This window comes from Corylus avellana, chromosome 6 (assembly GCF_965113065.1).
Source record: "Corylus avellana chromosome 6, dhCorAvel1.hap1.2, whole genome shotgun sequence".
NCBI classification, from domain to species: domain Eukaryota; kingdom Viridiplantae; phylum Streptophyta; class Magnoliopsida; order Fagales; family Betulaceae; genus Corylus; species Corylus avellana.
In genome coordinates this window covers 2,716,051-2,737,785 of record NC_142495.1, presented here as the reverse complement: position 1 = coordinate 2,737,785, position 21,735 = coordinate 2,716,051, and the positions used below count along the sequence as shown (strand labels likewise).

The 21,735-nt window shown below is 36.3% G+C and overlaps 4 protein-coding genes and 1 pseudogene across 4 annotated transcripts; 1 reads left to right on the top strand and 4 right to left on the bottom strand.

The window, feature by feature from the left end:
• Nucleotides 1-3,610: 3,610 nt before the first annotated feature.
• On the bottom strand, nt 3,611-6,597 carry LOC132188721 (putative receptor-like protein kinase At2g23200 pseudogene; annotated as a pseudogene).
• Nucleotides 6,598-10,761: 4,164 nt separating this feature from the next.
• LOC148584774 (putative receptor-like protein kinase At5g24010) lies at nt 10,762-11,916 on the bottom strand. The gene has a single exon (XM_088517262.1). The coding sequence runs from the start codon at nt 11,914-11,916 to the stop codon at nt 10,762-10,764; it is 1,155 nt and encodes a 384-aa protein (XP_088373388.1).
• Nucleotides 11,917-13,307: 1,391 nt separating this feature from the next.
• Nucleotides 13,308-14,453, bottom strand: LOC132186526 (putative receptor-like protein kinase At5g24010). Its single transcript, XM_059600506.2, has one exon. It carries the CDS (start codon nt 14,451-14,453, stop codon nt 13,308-13,310), a length of 1,146 nt encoding a protein of 381 aa, XP_059456489.2.
• A 2,459-nt stretch (nt 14,454-16,912) lies between these two features.
• LOC132186522 (putative receptor-like protein kinase At5g24010) lies at nt 16,913-17,917 on the bottom strand. The gene has a single exon (XM_059600502.1). The coding sequence runs from the start codon at nt 17,915-17,917 to the stop codon at nt 16,913-16,915; it is 1,005 nt and encodes a 334-aa protein (XP_059456485.1).
• A 1,510-nt stretch (nt 17,918-19,427) lies between these two features.
• MEE59 (maternal effect embryo arrest 59) lies at nt 19,428-20,501 on the top strand. The gene is made up of 3 exons (XM_059602232.2): nt 19,428-19,802; nt 19,890-19,991; nt 20,119-20,501. The coding sequence occupies exons 1-3, from the start codon at nt 19,563-19,565 to the stop codon at nt 20,323-20,325; spliced, it is 549 nt and encodes a 182-aa protein (XP_059458215.1). The 5' UTR covers nt 19,428-19,562; the 3' UTR covers nt 20,326-20,501.
• Nucleotides 20,502-21,735: the final 1,234 nt, after the last annotated feature.

Below are 21,735 nucleotides of genomic sequence, written 5' to 3'. Positions count from 1 at the left end.
CTTCCATCCTCCTCCGCGTTGTTAATAGCTTTTGCATCTACCCAGCAGCAGGGAACTTGTACCCCGGACCATTTGGAGAGTTTTTTTTTTTTTTTAACTGCCGATGCTAATTGCATTCTCCTCCGCCTTTTTACTGTTGAAAAATTCTTACTTTGAAAAGAAAAAGAGTAGTGATAGAACTTACTCCTGGTGTGCATAGTGATGCACGCTAGGCAAAAAAAATTTTGTAATTATTATTTTATTATTATAATTTTTTTTATTATAGTAAAATGTATATTTTTTTTTAACTATTCGTCTTCCAATTATGAAAAAATATCTGAGGAACATGAACAATGTTCTCCGCTAGTTTTTTTTTTTCTTTTTTCTTTTTATAATCATTTTCCCCACTAGTTAAGAAGCATTGGTTGGTTAGTCCCCAAATTTTATTTTATTTTTTTTAAAAAAAAAAACATAAAAAATATTCAAGCTTTTTCTTTCGTTCCCTTTTTTTTTTTTTTTTGTCATTTCTTATTTTTCTCCTCTGTCTCTCTCTCTTTCTTTCTTTTCCACGCTCTTCCCAAAATTACGACACTATTCACCCTCCCCTCCCCCCCATTTATGCCTAGATTCATAATGGTGAGAAGTCCAAATTTTGAAAATATATATATATATAATTGTTAGGAAAAACGAAATTTTAAAAATATGACTGTTAAAAAAAAAAAAAAAAAAGTTAAAATGTTTTTCTAGTCCTAGATAAATATTACTTTCTAAAAACTGGGTGAAAGAAATAAGAGCTTTTTTTTTTTTTTTTTTTAGAAAATAATATCCACTTAAAATGAGGAGATCGAACACCTAATATTTCCCTTTAAAAAATGATAATTTTTCAAAAATATATGTTAGAAAAAGACAAATTTTCAAAAATATACATTAGAAAAGGACAAATTTTCATATATATGATTTTTTTTTTTTTGACATATATGCACAAGAAGAGAGAAAGGAGAAAGAGATTCAAATTAGTGACCTTTACTTTATAAGATGTGACATCCAACTGATTGGGTTACACATTGAGAACTAAATATATGAATGTTAAAAAAATAATAATAAATAAAATAATAAAAGGAAAATCCTAATTTAGAGTGCCGAACATAAATGCTTTGGAGCAATTCAAATGGAGATTTTTTTTGTGGCTAAAATAGGAAACAAATTCAAGGAAGCATATGAAAATGCTACTGGGCATAAGCGCATCTCCGGTAAAATAAGCAAATAAACCATAATAGTTACGGCTTTTGACAGCTTTACCTTTTCTAGCTGAGAAATCTCGGCTGCCAACAAAGACCCACCTACCATCGGCAATGGTCACGTTCTCGGGCGCTCCACAGTTGATGAAGTACTTATCAGGAACAATGTAAGCCAATGAGAGGAGAAGAGAAGAGAAACGGAGAGGTAAGAGAAGACAGAGTTGGAGAAGCAAAAACGTAAAGTTTATAGAATTTGTGTCTATAATCTCTTCACTTATATCAAATTATTGATTTAATTATTTAATTATTTAATTAATTAATTGCACTATGTGTGAGTTTTTTTTTTTTTTTTTAATTTAAATTCAAAATTTTTGTATATATATAAATTATTTATTATTAATTAACGCATTTGATAAAAGGGCTTACCACAAATCTCAAAAGAATACATGATTTATCAACTTGAAAGTCTCCAATTAGCAAAAAGATGCAATTTGTTATTTGTTCTGAATCCTCAATATGATTTGATTTTGTTTTTTTTTTATTATTATTTGATTTGGAAATTAAATGGACACTTGTCAACATTTTAGAATACCGCTTGTCCGTCACATTCTTTAAGTGATTCTCTTGAATGTTTATGCTTTTATATTTAGTATATGATATCCAAACCCAAAGTAGAATGAAAATATTTTCTACAATTTTTTTCCAAAGTTGTTTTGTCAAAAATATTTTTGGGGCAAAAGTAATTATAATGAAAATATTTTGAGTTTTCTCATACGAGACCTTCTTGGGCAAAAGTCTTTCATCTTGAAGAATCGGATGGGCTAAATTTGTTATTTGTTCTAAATTCTTTAATATAATGAAAAAATACATTTTACCTCTCTGAACTATCAACATATTTATACTTTTAACCCTAATATTTAAAAAGTGGCACTTTACCTCCTAAACTTTCAAATTGTTGTAATTCGACCATTCTGATTTTTTTTTTTTTTTCCAAAATGCCCACATCCCAAGTTAAAAAAATTAAAAATTAAAAATTAAGGGGTGGCTGGCCACCTCAGTTGGGCCTAAAGCCACCCTAGACCTACCACCCCTTAATTTTTAATTTAAAAAAAAAAAAAAAAAAAAAAAACTTGGGATGGGGGCATTTTGGGAAGAAAAAAAACTTAGAATGGACGAATTGCAACAATTTGGAAGTTTGGAGGGGTAAAGTGTCACTTTTTAAACATTATGATTAAAAGTGCAAATGATTGGATAGTTCTGAGGAATAAAATGTATTTTTCCCTTAATATATATATATATTTGGTTTCCTTATTTGATTTGAATATTAAAAGGACATTTGTCAATAGTTTAGACTTGTACTTGTTGCAAATATATATATATAGTCTAAAATATTGACAAATGTCCTTTTAATAAATAAGGAAACCAAATATATATATATATATATTTGGTTTCCTTATTTATTAAAAGGACATTTGTCAATATTTTAGACTTGTACTTGTTGCAATTCTAAGCACGAAAGCTTCTACTTCTAAGCACGAAAGCTTCTACTTTTATATGTAGTATACGATATTCTAATACTCCACTTCATAAGGTAGTTTACCATCTATGCAAGAGCAACTTATGGGGGCAAATTAGGTTTAGGGGCTTAGTCGTATCATCTTATGGTCCAAAGAGACATATGTCTCAATTTCAACTTAAATTGGATTCAAGATAAACTCTACACGTGGAACCCTCACTCTATTTATTCAATAAATAATGGATACAAATTCCCTCCAAAGAAATTTCATTCGATTCACTCTAATAAATGTCAACTATTTTCTAACATGTTTAAATTCCCCAAAATCAATTTTTGGGTTCCTAGGTTAGAAACAACACTATTATCTCACTTTTATCCTATATTGTTAATGTTGTTGATCTAATGATTAATTGGCATTGCCATATCAACAAAGTATGATAAAAATGTAATTTACAACATTTTTCTTAAATAAATGGTGGACCATTTTAGTTCATTATACTGGATTAGCATATGCTTTTGACTAGTCATTTTTTACTTGGAAAGAGAATTTTACGGAACCAACAAAGAAAAGTTTTTGGGGAAATTTGAATTACACCCACCCTTCGAAGTATAAGTGGTCTAGCAATCATATATTTGAAATCTAAAAATTTTCATTGTCAGTATTGAATATTTCAGCCATTTTTAATTTTACCATTTTTTTTTATTAAAATGCCAAAAGTACCCCATTTAAAACAAAAATGAAAATTCAAGGGACCTAAAGTGAGGTTATAGGTCACCAGTCGACGTGGCCTGGGTCAGTCCAATCATTTCATTTCATTTCGAAATTTTCACTCTTTTTATTTGGAAGGGGGGCAACTGAATAACAGAGTAGATCGCGTGTTCTTAAACTTTTCACTAATAGATTATAGCCAAATGCTTGATGTTCAATAAACCTATTATTATTACACTTGCAGCATTGAGTAAACAAACAAAGAGCACAAAGATACATAACACAATACAAGATTCTCCACAGTGATAATGAACAAAGAAAGAGATAAAACTACCCTAAAGCAGTAGCTAGAGATTATCTGGCACCATCAATCCTCATCTGAGAGAAAACCCCACTATCTGTCGTCTCCGAACCATCATCCCTTAACATAATGGGCACATGATCATCTTCCCAATCTGGGATGCTATGATCGGAAGGCAAAGGCAATTCCAAAAATGCATTTGTTGTAGAGTCGTCATGCGCTTCTTTGTGCAATGCAGTTTGTTGAAGCTGCAGTGCATATTCCAAGTCCCACTGCACATCAAGCATGGAAGGCCTGTCAGCTCCACAATCCTTCAAACAATTCTCAGCTATTTCACCAAATTTTCTTAGTGAATCATGGTTAATTTCTCCCACTAACAACGGATCGATAATCTTTTCAAGTTGCCCTTTCTTTTGCCAAAACATCCCCCATTCGGCAAGGTTCACCTCCTCCCTCTTGGGCGAGTCAACAATAGCTGGCCTTGCACAAAGCACCTCAAGAAGTACCACACCAAAGGAGTAGACATCAGATTTTTCTGTAAACTCAAAGGTTCTAAAATATTCAGGATCCACATAACCAAAGCTACCCTTTATGCCAACAGTACTGAAATGGTTTGGATCTTGATGGCCTGATCTTGAAAGGCCAAAGTCAGCAACTTTAGCCACGTACTGTTCATTCAGCAAGATATTTGTCGACTTAACATCCCGGTGAATGATTCCCCCAGCTGAAGAGGTGTGAAGGTAATGAAGGCCCTTTGCTGAACCAACACAAATCTCAAGCCGTTGCTTCCAAGACAATTTAGACCTTTTAGATGATCTCTCAGGGTTCTCCTTCAAAACATAAAGATGGTCTCTCAGAGTGCCCTTTTCTATAAATTCATACACCAGTATCATTTCAGACCCTTCTTCGCAATACCCTATCAAGGAAACAAGATGGCGATGGCGAATTTTGGATAAGACCAAGATTTCTGTTTCGAATTCAGGAAGGCCCTGCCCATTTTTAGGATCACTTCGTTTCACAGCCACTTTAGTACCATCCGGAAGAGTTCCCTTGTAAACTTTGCCAAACCCACCCTCACCTATTAAGAATTTGATGTCAAATTTATGAGTTGCATCAAGTATTTGAAGAAGAGGCATCTTCAAATTTAGGTTAACACTACGAACCGGGGAGGCATTCGCTTTCCCTTTACTGTAATAACTTCCTTTTCCATGAAGCGCCGGCAATGAACCTACTCCATCAACATGCTTTGCTTTCTTGTATCTTAACCCCAACAACAACAGCACTACCAAAACGAAGACAAAGACCGCACCACAAGCGGTAGCAACTATAACAACAACATGTTTCTTTGGCTTGACCTGAATAGGAACACCCATAAACTCCATAATCTCCAGCCCATTCAGATAGGCAGTTTTATTTGCAGAATCCTGCCTCGGACCTACACTAACATTCATAACTCCCGAATCGTCAGAATCAACCACAAAATCATAGTAAAATGGAGCTGCCAACTGCTCAATTCCATCACGATCGTCAGGATAGATCGTCTGACTGAAGTTGCTATAAATAAGGAGATTGAACCTGATCACAACATCAGCCCTTGTGCTAACAATATCGCAGAAGTGCAGCCTCACCAGGTGTCTGGCGTTCTTCTTTACATCAAAACGCCAAGTTATGTCGGAGTCGGACGAATTTGAATTTAATTCTTTACAAGTCCTGTAAATAAGATCTGAAGCGCTATAATTAGTAGCACCAAGAACATCATATTTAAGCGTACCGTTATACAGGGGACAGATTTTTGCAGATCCTGGGGAAAGTAGATAATCGTCATCCGGTATCCAAGTTCTCCACAGTGAGTCATTGTTCTGTGGACCTCCAACATTGACCCTGTGAATTGTGCGTAAAACCTGAGATCCTACGCTAACGTTAGTTTGATTGCTCCCAGCAGGAGTAACTAGAGGAAAATCATCCAGGACGAAGTCTTTATCTGGAATTAGAAAGACTTCTATGGCGCTCACGAAAGCAAAAGATTTTCTGTGAGGAGTAAAGTGGATGCTGAACTTGGTTCCGTTGATAGTGAGTAAGAACTCCTCAATCACAGGTGAATTACTATTTTCTTGAACCCCAAAGTTTGACAAGAGCGAAAAATTAGAAGTTGAAACATCGAATAGGGCCTTAGCCAGATTAGTCTTCCCGGACATGAACGGAAAGAAATGGAGGCGAACATAATAAATGCCATGATCGATGATATCAAAATCATATGAAGATGGGTTTTCAAAAATTCTTGCAGTTTGATAGAGAGACATATCTGTTGCTGAGTTGGTGTCACTGACATCAGAGCTTGTTCCGACAGAGAAGGAGCCAGAATTCAAGTCACCAACGAAGTTCCGACCGCCGACAGTAATGTTGGACTTTGACCCGCAATTGATGAAATACACAGCTGGTAGAGTGTAATTAGCTGATGAGGGAAGCAAAAGAGAAAGGAAATGGAGAAGAAAGAAAGGGAAGAGAGCCCTGAGGAGATGAAGCATTTCCATGGAAAATTGGTAGGAGTTTCTTGTGGGAGACTGAAAGTGGACCTTATCAGTAAAAAATGGAGGAAGTAGTGGACGTCATAAATTGCCTTGAGCAGATGTAGAAGAAACTCTCGTGTTGACTTTGACGTTTGAAAGGTAAGCGTCAAATCAAAGCCATTTCCAAGGAAGAAAAGTCTTCCATCCTCCTCCGCTTTAGTTGGTAGAGTGTGATTAGCTGATGAGAAAAGTAAAAGAGAAAGAAAATGGAGAAGAAAGAAAGGGAAGAGAGCCATGAGGAGATGAAGCTTTTCCATGGAAAATTGGTAGGAGTTGCTCCCTTATCAGTAAAAAATGGAGGAAGTAGTGGACGTCAATAATTTGCCTTGAGCAGATCATATGTAGAAGAAAATCTCTTGTTGACTAGACGCTTGAAAGGTAAGCGGCAAAGTCATTTCCAAGGACGAAAAGTCTTCCATCTTCTTTAATAGCTTTTGCCTACCTAGCTGGTAAAAGAGGAGGAACATTCACCCGGGGATCAGGATCCAAGCAATAGCCGGGAAATTGCCAAAGTTTTTTTTGTTTTTGTTAATTTGGACCAATCCAACGGTGGTCTTAAGCTCGACACGTGTTTCACCTAAAAGAAAATAATAAAATATTATTTATATTTTAAAAAATAAAATAATTAAAAATTAAATTTAATAATATGGGGTGGTTGGACACCCCATTTCCACCATAGGGGGTGGCCGGCCACCCCACCATAGCCATTGGGGTGGCGTCGGCCACCCCCAAGAGGGGATGGCGCAGCCCCAGGGGGTGGTTCCGTCACTCTCTATAGCCAAAAACATTTGTTTTTGGGTTTGGCCATAGGGGTGGCCAAACCATCCCTTGGGGCCATGGGGTGGTGTTGGCCACCTCCAACCGATCTTTGGGGGTGGCCGGCGCCACCCCTAGGGCCCAGGGGGTGATTTGGCCACCTCCTATGGTCAAACCTAAAAACAAATATTTTTGGGTTTGGCCTTAGGGGGTGGCCGAACCACCCCCTAGGGCCATGGGGGTGGCACCGGCCACCCCCAACCGATCTTTGGGGATTGTTGAAGCCACCCTTCGAGCCCCAGGGGGTGGTTCGGGCACCCCCAAGGGCCAGTTGGGGGTGGCCGACGACACCCCTATGGCTGCACTGGATATTATTAAATTAAATTTTTAATTTTAATTATTTTATTTTATATTTATTTTTTAAACTATAAATAATATTTTATTATTTTCTTTTATGTGGGACATGTGGCGAGCTTTAAACCATTGGATGGAATCCAACGATCTAGATTAACAAAAAAACTCATTGGCGATTCCCCAGCTATTGCCGGGGATCCTGATTATATATATATATTTGTTTTTTTTTCTTGGTTTCGTTCATAAGCTAACAGCATTATTGGAGAGAAGTTAATTCTTATTTTAGAGAGTGAAAATGGTAAAATGTATATTTTTGACCCTTTATTCGTTTCCCTATTATGAAGAAAAAAAAAAATTGAAAAACACACACATACACACACACACACACACATATATATATATATATATATATATATATATATATAATTTGAACTTTCTTTCTCCCCCCAATTATTATTTTTTTTTTTTAATGAATAATAGAAATAGTTTCCGGTCAATCTTTTGTTTTTTTATAGTTTTTTTCTTTGAGCAAACGATGACAGAAAAGTTATAAGGCATAAAGAAATTATTATGATAGAGACATCAAAGGAGATTACATTTAATAAAACACTAGTAACTGTGATGAAAAAGTCAAAAAACCAATGACTCGACAGCGGATATGGACATGATTTGTCGAAATTTGTAGTAAATCTAAAACTGATTGGGACGATGCCATATCCAGGGCCAGGGGCGAACCTCTGTGCATGCTTGGGGGGCCTTGGCAACCCCAAAGCTTTGCAAAGATTGATTTTTAGCCTGATAAAAATTTGATTTTATAAGTATGGCACCCCCAAACATTAATTTCTTCCCACCTCACTGACAAATTGCCCTCCTCATGTCACTCCCAACTCAAATCTTCTCGTTGAGCTAGCTGTATTTTCTTTTTGATGGGTATCAGGCATGTAAAGACGAATTTGTCCCTCTTCTTACGAATCTAATGTTATCAAAAGTGGACCTACATGAGTAATTTTCTTGGATTTTTATTGTTTTATACTTACAATTTCATATTTGGAGTAGTCTATTCAATCTCAATTCCCAAACCTCTTTATGCAATCTCCAATCTCGCCCCCAACCCCTGATTTACATATTGATTGGGTTCACTTCATGCCATGGCATAGCAATGGAGATGCCAATTTATTATTATTATTATTATTATTATTATTAGTTTTTATGTCTATAGTAAATTAAACAAACTTTCGTATTTGAAAGCCAATTTATTTTTAAAGGTGATTTTATAGACATATAACTTTTGTATCAACTTATAACTTAGTATGAAATTAAGTCTAAAACTTGTTTGCTTTTATTTACATAAACACATGCGTACACATATTTTTTTATAAGTATATGTATTTACTTATTTATTTATTTATATAAGTTCGGACCCCCCATACAAAAATTTATGGTTCTATCCCTGGTCATATCATAGATATTGTCTTATAATAACCCGATAAGCTATTGTGTATGTCATAGATAATGTTTGAGTTGTGAAGATCTCAAATTATATCTTTGACATTGTATGAAGTATTTTACCCAATTTGATTGGTATATCAATTAAAAGATAACTCATTCAATTTTTTTTTTTTTCATTTCTTATTTTCTCCTCTCTCCTTCTTTCTTTCTTTTCCATACTCTCTCCGAACCCACAAAATTATCACATTGTTCACTCTTGTCTTCTCTTTTTTTTTCTTTTTTTTTTTTTTTTCCTTCATTATGTTGCCTAGAGATATATATATACGAATGAATTATGAATTAATATGTTCAAAAATAAAAAATATTTTCTGATTTGAAGGTTGCGTTGGGGGTCAAATTCAATGATAACGGCCTAGTGAGACGCAAATATATTGCATACTACGCAAGAGGCTTGATTGAAGGAGAAGAAGGAAAATTGCTCAAGAGCTAAAGAATTTAGCTGAAAGGGCTTTGAGCCGATAAGGGTCGTCAATAAAATCTCTTGCCGAGGTGGCTCATATATGGAAGAATAGTAAATGATATGAAAGAATGGTAACAAAATTTTTGGGATAGAAGAGATTATGTTAATTTTCTGTAGCAGTATGGTGTGACAAAGTAACGGATTATGTTAAGTTACTTAAGGGAAATTGATTTTAAGAAGTAAAGTGTTATTTTAGCCAACCTTGAGGATCTATAAATTATTTTTTACACTACATTGAGTGATTTGTAATTTAAGCCAACTACAAGGACCTATAAATTATATACCACAGAAAGTGGTTTGTAATTTAGGTCGACCACAAAAACCAATTTTACATTTTATCCCTTGATACAATGAAACAATTCGCATGGAGGTTGTAGCTGTACGTTGCATTGCATACACGCATCTTAAATATTATCTCCCGTTTGATCGCTAAAGACCATTTTTCTTGCAATGATTATCTCCCTATCAATTGATCTGGAGAAATGAATGTAAGAAATTTCATTTATGACCCTATGACATGTTTATTATAATTATAAATAAATATTATTACGGTTTCACTGTAACTGTAATTATTGAAATTATGGTGTTCAAATTATTTATACCATATAAATGATTCATGTGAAAACCGAAATTGTATTTAATATTATTTTGATTTTATTCCTTAATGGGAGGAGAAAAATCAGCCAACCAATAAAGATTGAAGGTCCATGACCTACCTATAAATAGAGATATGTATAACCATCTATTGACACTGGTAGTCATAGATCAGAAGAACTTCTTTCTCTAAATTTATGTTGTCCTCGCTTTCGAGTCAAAGAGGATAAGTTTCTGCGTAAGGGTCCTCTCCTCTCAAGATCGAGGAACAAGCACTACTTATGCATTGAATTAAGTCTGTCTGATGCAGATCTGTAGTTAAACCTTAAGATTAGTCATGGGTTAGCGGATGTTGTTATTGATTGGCTTGGATTGTTTGTATCTTTGACACCTGTAACTTTAGCTTCAGCTATGATTTGCTTCATAACTTTATGCTTTGTTTGAGCTCTTGTTCACGATCTTTTCATCGATGAATGAGTATGAAATGTATTCTCTTTCCAAAAAAATAAAAAAATAAAAAATAATAATAATAAGAGCAAATTTTGGCCTTACCGGCTTAAGCCTACCATTTTGATTCTATTGACTTATATATAAATAATTGTGTTACAATGACGAGGTGCGGTAAGGAAATCATGAGTATTATGATAATTGATACAAAAAAAAAAAAATGTGGATCAAAATTATAAATTTTAACATCTGGAACAATCCATCCATCCTTAATTGGGAGAACCCTCCATTATTTCTTGTGTCCAAATCAATCATCTCCTTCATCCACCAATCAATTCATCAATTCCTTGGAAAACTCCAAAATCTCCAGTCCATTCAGATAGGCATTTTTATTTTTAGAATCCTGTCTAGGCGCTATGCTAACAGAGATAGCTCCCGAATCATCTGAGTCAACCACAAAATCAAAGTAAAATGGAGCTGACAACTGCACAACTTTGTTAAAAGAATCGTCAAGATAGATCTTCTGACTGAAATTGCTATAAATAGATGCATCGAACTTGACAACAGCAGCCCTTGTGCTAACAATATCGCAAAAGTGCAGCCGAAGCATGTGTCTGGAGCCACTCTTGCTCACATCAAAACGCCAAGTTATGACAGAAGAAATTGAAGCCAATTCTTTGCAAGTCCTGTACACAACATCTGAGGCACTATAATTAGTAGCACCAAGAACATCATATTTAAGCGTACCGTTATAAGGGACACAGATTTTTGCAGATCCTGGGGAAAGGAGATAATCGTCATCCGGTATCCAAGTCCTCCACAGTGAGTCATTGTTCTGTGGACCTCCAACATTGACCCTGTGAATTGTGCGTAAAACCTGAGATCCTACGCTAACGTAAGTTTGATTGCTCCCAGCAGGAGTAACTAGAGGAAAATCACCCCTGACGAAGTCTTTATCTGGGATTAGAAAGACTTCTATGGCGCTCACGAAAGCAAGAGATTTTTTGTGGGGAGCAAAGTGGATGTTGAACTTGCTTCCGTTGATAGTGAGTAAGAACTCCTCAATCACAGGTGATGTGCTATTTTCTTTAACCCCAAAGTTTGACAAGAGCGAAAAATTAGAGGTTGAGACATCGAAAAGGGCCTCAGCCAGATTAATCTTGCCGGACCTGAACGGAAAGAAATGGAGACGAACGTAATAAATGCCATGATCGATGATATCAAACTCATATTGAGATGGTAGTGTGAAAATTCTTGCTGTTTGATAGAGAGACGTTCCTGTTGCTGAGTAATTGGTGTCATTGACATCAGAGCTTGTTCCGACAGAGAAGGAGCCAGAATGCAAGTCACCAACGAAGTTCCGACCGCCGACAGTAATGTTGGACTTTGAGCCGCAATTCATAAAATACTTAGTTGGGAGAGTTTGAGCCGAGGAGAGAAGTAGAAGAGGAAGGATTTGAAGAAGAAAGAGAGGGAAGTGAACCATTGGGAAATGAAGCTTTTCCATGGAAATTAAAATTCGTAAGAATTGTTTCCTCAACCCTATCAACCACGCCAGGGATGTTTATCGTAATCAAGCATCGACCAAATTTAAAAATCTAGAAGAACGTACAGTTGTTGTTGACTTTGACGATCGAAATGTAGAATGTCCTGTTCCAAATCTGGAGGGGGTGCCAAATTTGACATATGTATGCGTGATCTTGTGCAGAAAAAAGAAAAGAAAAGCAAATTCGTTTCAAATAAAGATAAATCTTCCCAGCTCTTTAACGGTTTTAATTTGCATCGATCAAGCAGGTGATGGATGAAAAACATGCGCCAGGATCGGACCTACTCCAACTGATGAGGTCAACGTCTTATATTGGCAGAGAGTTCTCGACCACCGGAAGGAAAACGAGAAAGATAGCCACACAAGATGCTTGTTGATAGCTTAGAAAAAAAAAAAAAAAAGATGCTTGTTGATAGGAATTGGCAAGTTCATGGGAGAAATTATTTCTTCCCTCGTGTGGAACCGCCGCTATGGCGGGCACTCAATGGGGTTAAACACTTGCATAATAATCGAATGTAAAGCGGGAGTTAAAACGCTTGATCCATTACCCTGTTAAGTAGGGATTAAACACTTAAACACCATGTTCCTGTTAGTGGGGTTTTAACCCAAAAGAAATATTGTATGTATGATGATTATCATGTTTTGTATATGTGATTATAAATTTGCTTTACACTCTTGGCATGTTTTGATTTAATTGTTATTTATATTATTGTGGCATCCCACATCGTTTGGAGACGAGAATGTGCTTATATGTAAACTCGCACATTTCTTAACAGCAACGTATTTAAAAGTTGGCTATAAATTTATTAGAGTTTCACAATTAAGCATGTTTGTGCCGAGAATAATATCAGGGTAAGTGATTGTATCATCATTGAGGTAAGGTGTTACAATTATCATATGATAGACATTTTATGTTTTGTCAATTAAATACAAGTCTCTCAAAAGTTGAATGTTTTTAGACAATCACTTCCGCTGAAACATTCACGTCGATACGGAAGTAGTTTGTGTATATATATATATATATATATATATATATATATATATATATATTTTGGTGAAGACCTTGTTGTGTTTATTGGTGGCTTTGTTCTGCTTTTTATAATTACCACCACCCACACAAAGCACCAATATGCCACATGATTATTTAATTAATTACAGATTTAGAGTGTTCAATAATTTATTTCAAATAACAAATTATTTGGGGATTAATCAAAATCAGAAATGACTTTTATTCTTATTCTTATTTATTGATGGAAGAAAAAGAAAAATCTGGTGTACTAATAAATAAAGCCCGTTTATGGGGTGACTGTCATCTGATCCGTCATCTCCAATCAATTCAATTCCTTGGAAAACTCCAAAATCTCCAGTCCATTAAGATAAGCATTTTTATTTGTAGAATCCTGTCTAGGCCCTATGCTAACAGAGATAACTCCCGAATCATCTGAATCAACCAATAAATCCCAATAAAACGGAGCTGACAACTGCACAACTTTGTTGAAAGGATCGTAAGGATAAATCATCTGTTTGAAATTGCTATAAATAGAAGCATCGAACTTGACTACAGCAGACCTTAAGCTAATAATATCGCAGAAGTGCAGCCGAAGCAGGTGTCTGGCATTCTTGCTCACATCAAAACGCCAAGTTATGAGAGAAGAATTTGAAGCCAATTCTTTGCAAGTGTTGTAGACAACATCCGTGGCACTATAAATATTAGCACCAAGAACATCATATCTAACCTCGCCATTATAAGGGGGACATGTTTTTGCAGATGCAGGGGAAAGGAGAAAAGCATCATCCGGTATCCATGGCCGCCACAGTGTGTCATTGGTTTCTGGACCTCCAACATTGACCCTGTGAATTGTGCGCAAAACCTGAGACCGTACGCCAACGTATGTTGCCTGTTTCCCCGTGGGAGTAATCACAGGAAAATCATCCATGACGAAATCTTTATCTGGGATTAGAAATACTTCTATGGCGTTCACGAAAGCTATAGACTTTCCACGAGGAGCAAAGTGGAGGTTGAACACTCCTCCTTTGAGAGTGAGTAAGAATTCCTGAATCACAGGTAATTTACTATTCTTTTCAATACCAAAGTTTGACAAGAGAGAAAAATTAGCAATCGAAACGTCGAATCGGGAGTTGGGGATCAGATTAGTCTTCCCGTGCATGTAGGGATAGAAATGGAGACGAACATAATAAAGCCCATAATCAAGGATTTCAAACTCATATGAAGCTGGCTGCTCGAAAAATCTTGCTGTTTGATACAGGGGAATATCTGTTGATGACGTGAAACTAATGGGATAGCTTTGTCCAACCCTGAAGGTGCCTTGATTCATGTCCCCAACGAATTTTCGATCATCGATAATTATGTCGGACTTTGACCCACAATTCAAGAAATATTTAATTGGCATAACTTGAGCCGACGAGACAAGTAGAAGAGAAAGGATTTGAAGAAGAAAGAGAGGGAAATTAGCCATTGGGAAAAAACAGAGCTTTTCCATGGAAAGTTTGTAAGAATTTAATTGTTTCCTGAGCGAGGGGTGTTTATAGTGGATCTGACTTACATGCTGTTATTTTAATAACTACATATAAGCCAGATCCGTTTATAGTAAACAAGCACCCGCCAAATTTGAAAATCTAGAACAACATACAGCTGTTGTTGTTGATTTTGATGTCTGAAATGTAGAATGTTTTGTTCCAAATTTGAAAAAAAAAAATGAAGAAGCAAATTCATTTCAAATAAAGATAAGTCTTCCCAGCTTGATCTTTAAAGGGTTTTGCAGAGTAATTATAGGTGACTTACTTGTATCCTATTAAAAATGATGTGGCTATTAAAATCACTATTTGATCAAAATTTAATAATGATCAATCACAAGCCCAATAGTAATTTTAATAGCCACATCATTTTTAGTAGGACATAAGTAAGTCACTTAAAATTACCCGAGTTTTGCATCCGACTCCAATTGACGAGGTCAGCGTCTTAATTAAACTGGCAAAGAGTTCTCAACCACTGAAAGGAAAAAGGAAAACGAGAAGGGTAGCCACACAACAAGATGCTTGTTTACAGGAGTTGGCAAGTTCATGGGAGAAATGATTTTACCTATTCTTGTAAATTCAGGCCAAAAATCTATCCCTGGCCAGGGTCAAAATCAGGTTGCCTTAATGAACCAAGGTCGTTATACCGAGCTCAATTCAGTTGGACCAGATAAACTAAGAAAATTGGGCCTATGATAGCAACCCTAGTCCTAATGATTTCTTTGCATATAGCTAGAGGCTGCTGTTATTATTAGTGTGCTGAATTTAGATCATGTCAAGATATTTATATAAAATTATATAGGTTAATGACTCATTGAATTAAATAGGTCAAACCATTCAATTTTAACTCGTTAATTTCATGTTGAGTTCACAAAAGATGTAATTTCTATATGCTTTTTGGTGCAACAAGCTTAATCACAGTATGCGTGAGCTAATCGAGTGGACTGAAGGTGCAACCCAATATTTTCATTCGGTTCGATTAGGTGCCGATTTCACGTCCAGTCGTCCACCCTAAACACGCCATATCCTCTCAATTTTATGTTTAGTATTTAAAGTTAATGCATCTAACAGTATATATGAAGTCACATTATTTAAATTTAAATATTTAAATAATGTAAAATTATATACACTATTAAATGCACAAACTTTAAATCATACCAATTTCATTTAAAAAGAAAATGGTCATTGTCCATTTGGGTATTACTTCAAAGAATTCAAATTTAAATAATGTAAAATTATATATACCATTAAAAGTGTAAACTTCAAATCCGAAATAATCAAATGGATACTCATTTAAAAATGAGAGGATCCTTGTCCATTTGGGTATTATCCCCAAAGAACTAGTCACAATTAATGCTCTTTCCGACTACTTAATTGCTTAATTCAACCTCATATGTCATTGTATCTGACATCAGCAAGGGATTTTTTTTTTTCTAATTACATCAGCGTAGGATGACACATCATAAACGAGTAAAGAGTCGAACTAGGATTCTATCATTCCTCCCTGGCTGGTGGGAACTGTTGGACCATTGGATCACTTAAGAGGATCATGGGTCAACATTAGGTCATGATGTAAATATTGAGCGGGCCGGGTTAAATGCTTGACCCATGATCCTGTGAGCAGGAGTTAAATACTTACATTATGACCCAATTGAGCGGGGTTAATTAAATACTTGACCCGTGATCCTGTGAATGGGAGTTAAACACTTGCGTCATGACCCAATGTTAACCAAGGGTTAAAAGCTTAACCCATGATCCTATAAGTGGGGGTTAAAGACATGCATAATTACCCAATGTTAAGCAGGAGTTAAACGCTTGATCCATTACCCGGTTAAGTAGGGGTTAAACACTTAACACCAAGTTCTTGTTAGTGGGGGTTAAACACATAAGAAATATTGCATGTATGAGTACTATTATGTTTTATATATATAATTATAAATTTGCTTTACGTTCTTGGCAGTTGGCATGTTTTGATTTACTGTTATTTACATTAATTATCATTGATATCGACTAAGTTTAATTGAGCTATAGATATAAATACATTGAAGTTTTGATATAACTTTGATGCTAATTAAGAGTGTCAATTAGATACAAGTCTCTTTCAAAAGTTGAAATGTTTTAACACAAACAGTCGCAACATTAATCCTCAATTGAGCTTATAATAGAAATACACGTCCGAGCATTGAGATATTTACAAAAGAGAAATAATATAAGTTATTCATTTTTCAATAATCTTCGTGTACTATTGAATTCGTGTGGGATTCACATGAATTCACAAATCTAATGATTTGATTTATTGAATTTATAAGATGAGATGAAAAAACGATAGGAAAAATCATTATTTATTAACAAAATCTGTTTATTCGCGGATGATGATGATCTCATCTCCTTCGCCCACCAATTAATTCAATCGCTTGGTTAACTCAAAAACCTCTATTCCATTCAGATATGCATTTTTACTTTTAGAGTCCGCTCTGGGCGTTATGGTAACAATTGCAAGTCCCAAAGCATCTGACTCAATCAAAAAATCATAGTAAAATGGAGCATCCAACCGCTCAACTTGGTTACCATCTGTAGCATAGATCTCACCAGCGTAAAACTCGTACAAAGTAAGATCGAACTTTGCGACAGCAGCCGTTGTGCTAACAATGTCGCAGAAGTGCAGCCGAAGCATGTGTATGGTACTCTTACTCACATCAAGCTGCCAAGTTATGACACCAGTCTCTATAGACAATTCTTTGCAAGTGCTGTAGACAAGATCCGAGGCAGAATCTTTAGAAGCATCAAGAACATTGTACCTAAGCGCACCCTTAAAAGCGGGACAATTTTTTCCATATCTTAAATCAGGGACGTAAGGATCATCCGGTATCCAAGTCCTCCACAGTGAGTCATTGTGAAGTGGACCTCCAACATTGATCCTGTGAAGTGTGTGTAAAACATCCGGTCCATCGCCTGAGTAGTTTCTGCTTATCCCCCTACCACTAACCACAGGAATATCAATTAAGAGGAATTTCAGATTTGGGGCGAATAGAAAGACTTCTATGGCGTTCACGAAAGCTAAAGATTTTGCTTCAGGAATAAAGTTGATGCTGAACTTGCTTTCGAAGATAGTGACTAAGAACTCCTCAATCACTGGTAAATTATTAGTCTGTTTAGCACTAAACTCTGACAAGAGCGTAGAATTAGTAACTGAAACGTTGAATGAGATGTTAGCGACCACATTAGCCTTCCCTATCATGTACGGATAGAAATGGAGACGAACATAATAAACGCCATGATCAATTATATCAAACTCATATGAAGATGGGTTTAAGAATATTCTTGCTGTTTGATAAAGAGGATTATTTGTTGCTGCCTTGGCACTAATAGGATAGCTTTTTCCAACAGAGAAGGTGCCGGGATTCATGTCCCCAAAGAAGGTTCGATCGTTGACAGGTATGTCAGACTTTGACCCACAATTCATAAAATATTTAGCTGGGCGAGTTTGAGCCGAGGAGACAAGTAGAAGAGAAAGGATTTGAAGAAGAAAGAGAGTGAAATGAGCCATTGGGGAAAAACAGAGCTTTTCCATGGGAATTGTGTTTTCCTGAGTACCCTATCAGCCATGCGATCGAGGGAAGTTTATATAGTAAACAAGCATCGACCCGAATGGCTAAAATGTACGTACAAGATTAACCTACAGCCGTTGTTGACTTTGACGTCCGAAATGTAGAATGTTATGTTCCAAATTTGGAGTGGGGCACTGCCAAATTTGAAACATGTCTGCATCAGCAAATTCATTTCAAATAAAGACAAGCTGATCAAGTAGGTGATAGAGGAGAAACTCCAATTGACGTGGTCAACGTCTTAAATTGGCAGAGAATTCTCCACCAAAAAACCGACGAGGGTGGCCACACAAACAAGATCTATGCTTTGTTTAAAGGAAAAAAAGAAGAAATGATTTTGCAATTTCGTCGATTTTACCTATTCTTGTAAATTTAAGGCATAAACTTTACCTTTTATTTTTCCATTAATGTTTTTCCCCTCCCTGTTTTCCCATATTTGCTTAGTAAAAAAAAAAAAAAAGTCAATCAAGTCTAAAATCTAAGCCTAGTCCATGATCAAAATCAGGCTTCCTTAATGAACCAAGGTCATCGCTATATATATATAACACCAATCCTAAAATCTGAGCCATATCGGGCTCAATTCAGTTGGATCAGATAACTAAGAAAATTGGGCCTATGATAGCAACCCTAGCCCTAATGATTTCTTGCATGTACCTAGAGGCGGCCGTTCTTCTTCGCGTGTAAAGTTTGCGGGTCAAATAAAAGATTGTTAGTCCTAAAGTTACGTGTCGAGTTTGGATCATATCCAAATATGTATATAAACAATCATAACCCAACTTATTTAATTAAACTGATCAAATCACTTAATATAAACATGTTAATTTAATGTCGGGTTTGCAAACAGTGCAACGTTCCCGTTTAATTTATGATTCTATAAGTTTTTTGGCGCAACAAGCTCAATCGTGTAGTGTGCGTGAGCTAACCAAGTGGACTGCGAGTGCAACCCAATGGGGCCGTTTGTCAAAGGCCCCAAAAAAAAAAAAAATGCTTAATATTATTCATCTCAAAATCAATTCTTAATATTTTTGTTTTTTACATCACACTTATCACTTTTTATTATTATTTAAATAAAAAAATCATTATAAAATAAATTTCTTTTATTTTTTTTTTTATAGAAAACAATTATACTTTTTTCTTATTCAATTAAATGTTGTTTTAGATTCCTGTCACTATCAAATACCAAACAGCCCCAATATTCTCGTTAGGTTGGGTGCCGATTTCACGCCCACGCTAAACACACCACATATATATATATATATATATATATATATATATATATATAATACAACTCAAGTAAGCGGTTTCACGTGGCCCCTAGTTTCAATTTCCTCCCACCTTGTTTTTCTTTCTCCAACTCCTGTATACTCCGCTGCCGACTCACCATCTCACCCATTCTATCGCAGTCACAGAGAGAGAGAGAGAGAGAGAGAGAGAGTTAGACTCATAATGGTGGGGCAGCGGACGGTGACTAAACCAAGCCGCAGCGACGAGGTGTTGGATGCAGATGAGCAACTGAGAATTGCCAACAAGATCAGAGCTCAGTTCGAGACCCTGGCCCCCAAGCGTCCTGTCAAGCCCAACAGAAGCGAGCCTGATTCGTCAACACCAACCCCACTGGAGTCTACAGCAGTAGACGAAACTATTCCCGAGCTTGACAAGTTCCGAGCCCTTGGATCTCAATCTCATGTCTGTAACGTGCACCACCGTAGTAGATTTAACGCTTGTTTCGGTTGTTTCTTGTAATTGATCTCTCCCAACGCTTTAATATTGCAGGTTATAATATCGGCAGAGGGAGTTACTGATCAGGTGCAAGATGAGTTTGTGGAGACCCAGTACTACAGCAAGTTACAGTCCGTTGACAAACAGCATCACACGGTTCGTTGGTTCCATATCAATCTTTTTCTGTTTACTTTTTTTTTTTCAACAAGATTTATTTATTTATTTTCGGTTTTTAGAGTTTTGAATGCCTTTTGGGTTTGGGTTTTTTTGACTAATTAAACAGACTGGAAGTGGGTTTATAAGGGTGGTGGGGGAAGGATGTGAAGGTGGCGGATCTGATGACATTCAGTTGCAGAGATGCCATGATGGCGCAGGTGGGATGGCGTACGCTGGCTTCAGAAGCAATCCTGCGACAAACGATTGGGTTCCAAACGTCGATGAAGATCAGGTCTTTGTCTCCTCAAAGCCAAATCGGAGTGAGAGTTCTTAGATATGCCGGCGCCGGCGGGGCGCGGGAGACTTTGACTTTGAGAAAGGGGCTAGCTTGTACCAACTTTACCTGTTCCGTGTTACTGTATAAAGCTTAGATAAGGATGTGTTTGGTGACGGCTTAAAAAATTCGAATAGTGGCTTTTGAATATGAATGCAACCAGCAACTTCTACATTGTTCTTAATCAAATCCACTGTACCACTGAAAAAATTCATTAGTTAATTTGAATGATTTAAGGGTTAGATGATTATCATTCTAAAGGGGCGTTTGTGCAATGAGGGTGGCTCAAGCAATCACTCTTAACTAAGGGTCACATGTTCCCTTCTAGTCTACTACCACGGTTGGGGGGTGGCTGCTCAACCTAGCTACTCGATCGAATCACTCTCCCCACTTCATCCACCTTCTTTTGTTTTTTATTTTCATTAATATAATAAAAATTTAATTAATTTTTTATAACAAGTGACACGTGACATAACAAAATTAGAGAAGTAGAAAACACATAAAATCAAAAGAGTTAAAATGCAATTTTAAAAACTCAAAAATAGAAAATTGAATTCACGCAAAAATCAGGAAGCCATGATGAAATTTATCATAGAGGGCTGTTAGGTGTCCTAAATTAAAGAAGAAAATGCTTGCCACATCATTTTATAAAGCATTTTAGAAAGAATTCCTTAAGATTTCTAACATTATCCTAGCGAAAATCGCAGACCAATTAGAAGGAGAAAGAGTCTTATGTGGCATAGAGTGATGCATTTATGAACCAAAGAACGTCACAGTCAATGCAATCATGCAGCACAAATTGACATACTTGGATCCAGTTACCTTGATCGAAGTTCTATTTGGCATCCTATGATCTTCAAGCAACAAAAGCTCAAGCGAAACTATTTTAAATGACATAAGACTGAGAGTGATCCATCATCCCATAAAGTAAATGCATCCAATGTAATTAAGAATCAGGTTTAACTGGAGAGTTGGGTCAGCGGAGACCTGAGAAGCCCTAGCTTTGAGCATTTCGAGGGCTCGTTTGTTGATCTCCTTCGCATACAAGGGTCTCGATCCTTCTGCCCACGTCAACATTGGGAAATGGTGGCTACGATTGCAGAGAATGCCTCCTCCTCGATGAATCAAACGGTGGCGAAGGCCTTGTCGGTCGGGATGGAGTCGTAGAGCTTAGAGTTGGAGATGATGGAGGAGGAGGATAGGGTTTCGGTGAGGTGGACAATCAAGGCGTCACTGAATCGCTGCGAGGGCTGCCATATTGTTAAGGTGACGTTGGTGTTTTTGGCATTTGAAGCGTTGGTCTTGTGGCGCTTGGCTTCTTCGAATTCGGTTCGTTTGGGATTGCAATTTCAATAAGTGCGATTTTAAAAGTTGCATTTTTAAAATCACTATTTTATAAAATTGCAAAAG

What these genes read in the sequence shown, in the direction of transcription:
- LOC148584774 (XM_088517262.1), bottom strand. Translation starts at nt 11,916, where the DNA reads ATGGTTCACTTCCCTCTCTTTCTTCTTCAAATCCTTCCTCTTCTACTT.
- LOC132186526 (XM_059600506.2), bottom strand. Translation starts at nt 14,453, where the DNA reads ATGGCTAATTTCCCTCTCTTTCTTCTTCAAATCCTTTCTCTTCTACTT.
- LOC132186522 (XM_059600502.1), bottom strand. Translation starts at nt 17,917, where the DNA reads ATGAATCCCGGCACCTTCTCTGTTGGAAAAAGCTATCCTATTAGTGCC.
- MEE59 (XM_059602232.2), top strand. Translation starts at nt 19,563, where the DNA reads ATGGTGGGGCAGCGGACGGTGACTAAACCAAGCCGCAGCGACGAGGTG. An exon ending in CCCTTGGATCTCAATCTCAT is followed by an intron (nt 19,803 to 19,889) that starts GTCTGTAACGTG and finishes TTAATATTGCAG; the next exon opens with GTTATAATATCGGCAGAGGG. An exon ending in TTGACAAACAGCATCACACG is followed by an intron (nt 19,992 to 20,118) that starts GTTCGTTGGTTC and finishes CTAATTAAACAG; the next exon opens with ACTGGAAGTGGGTTTATAAG.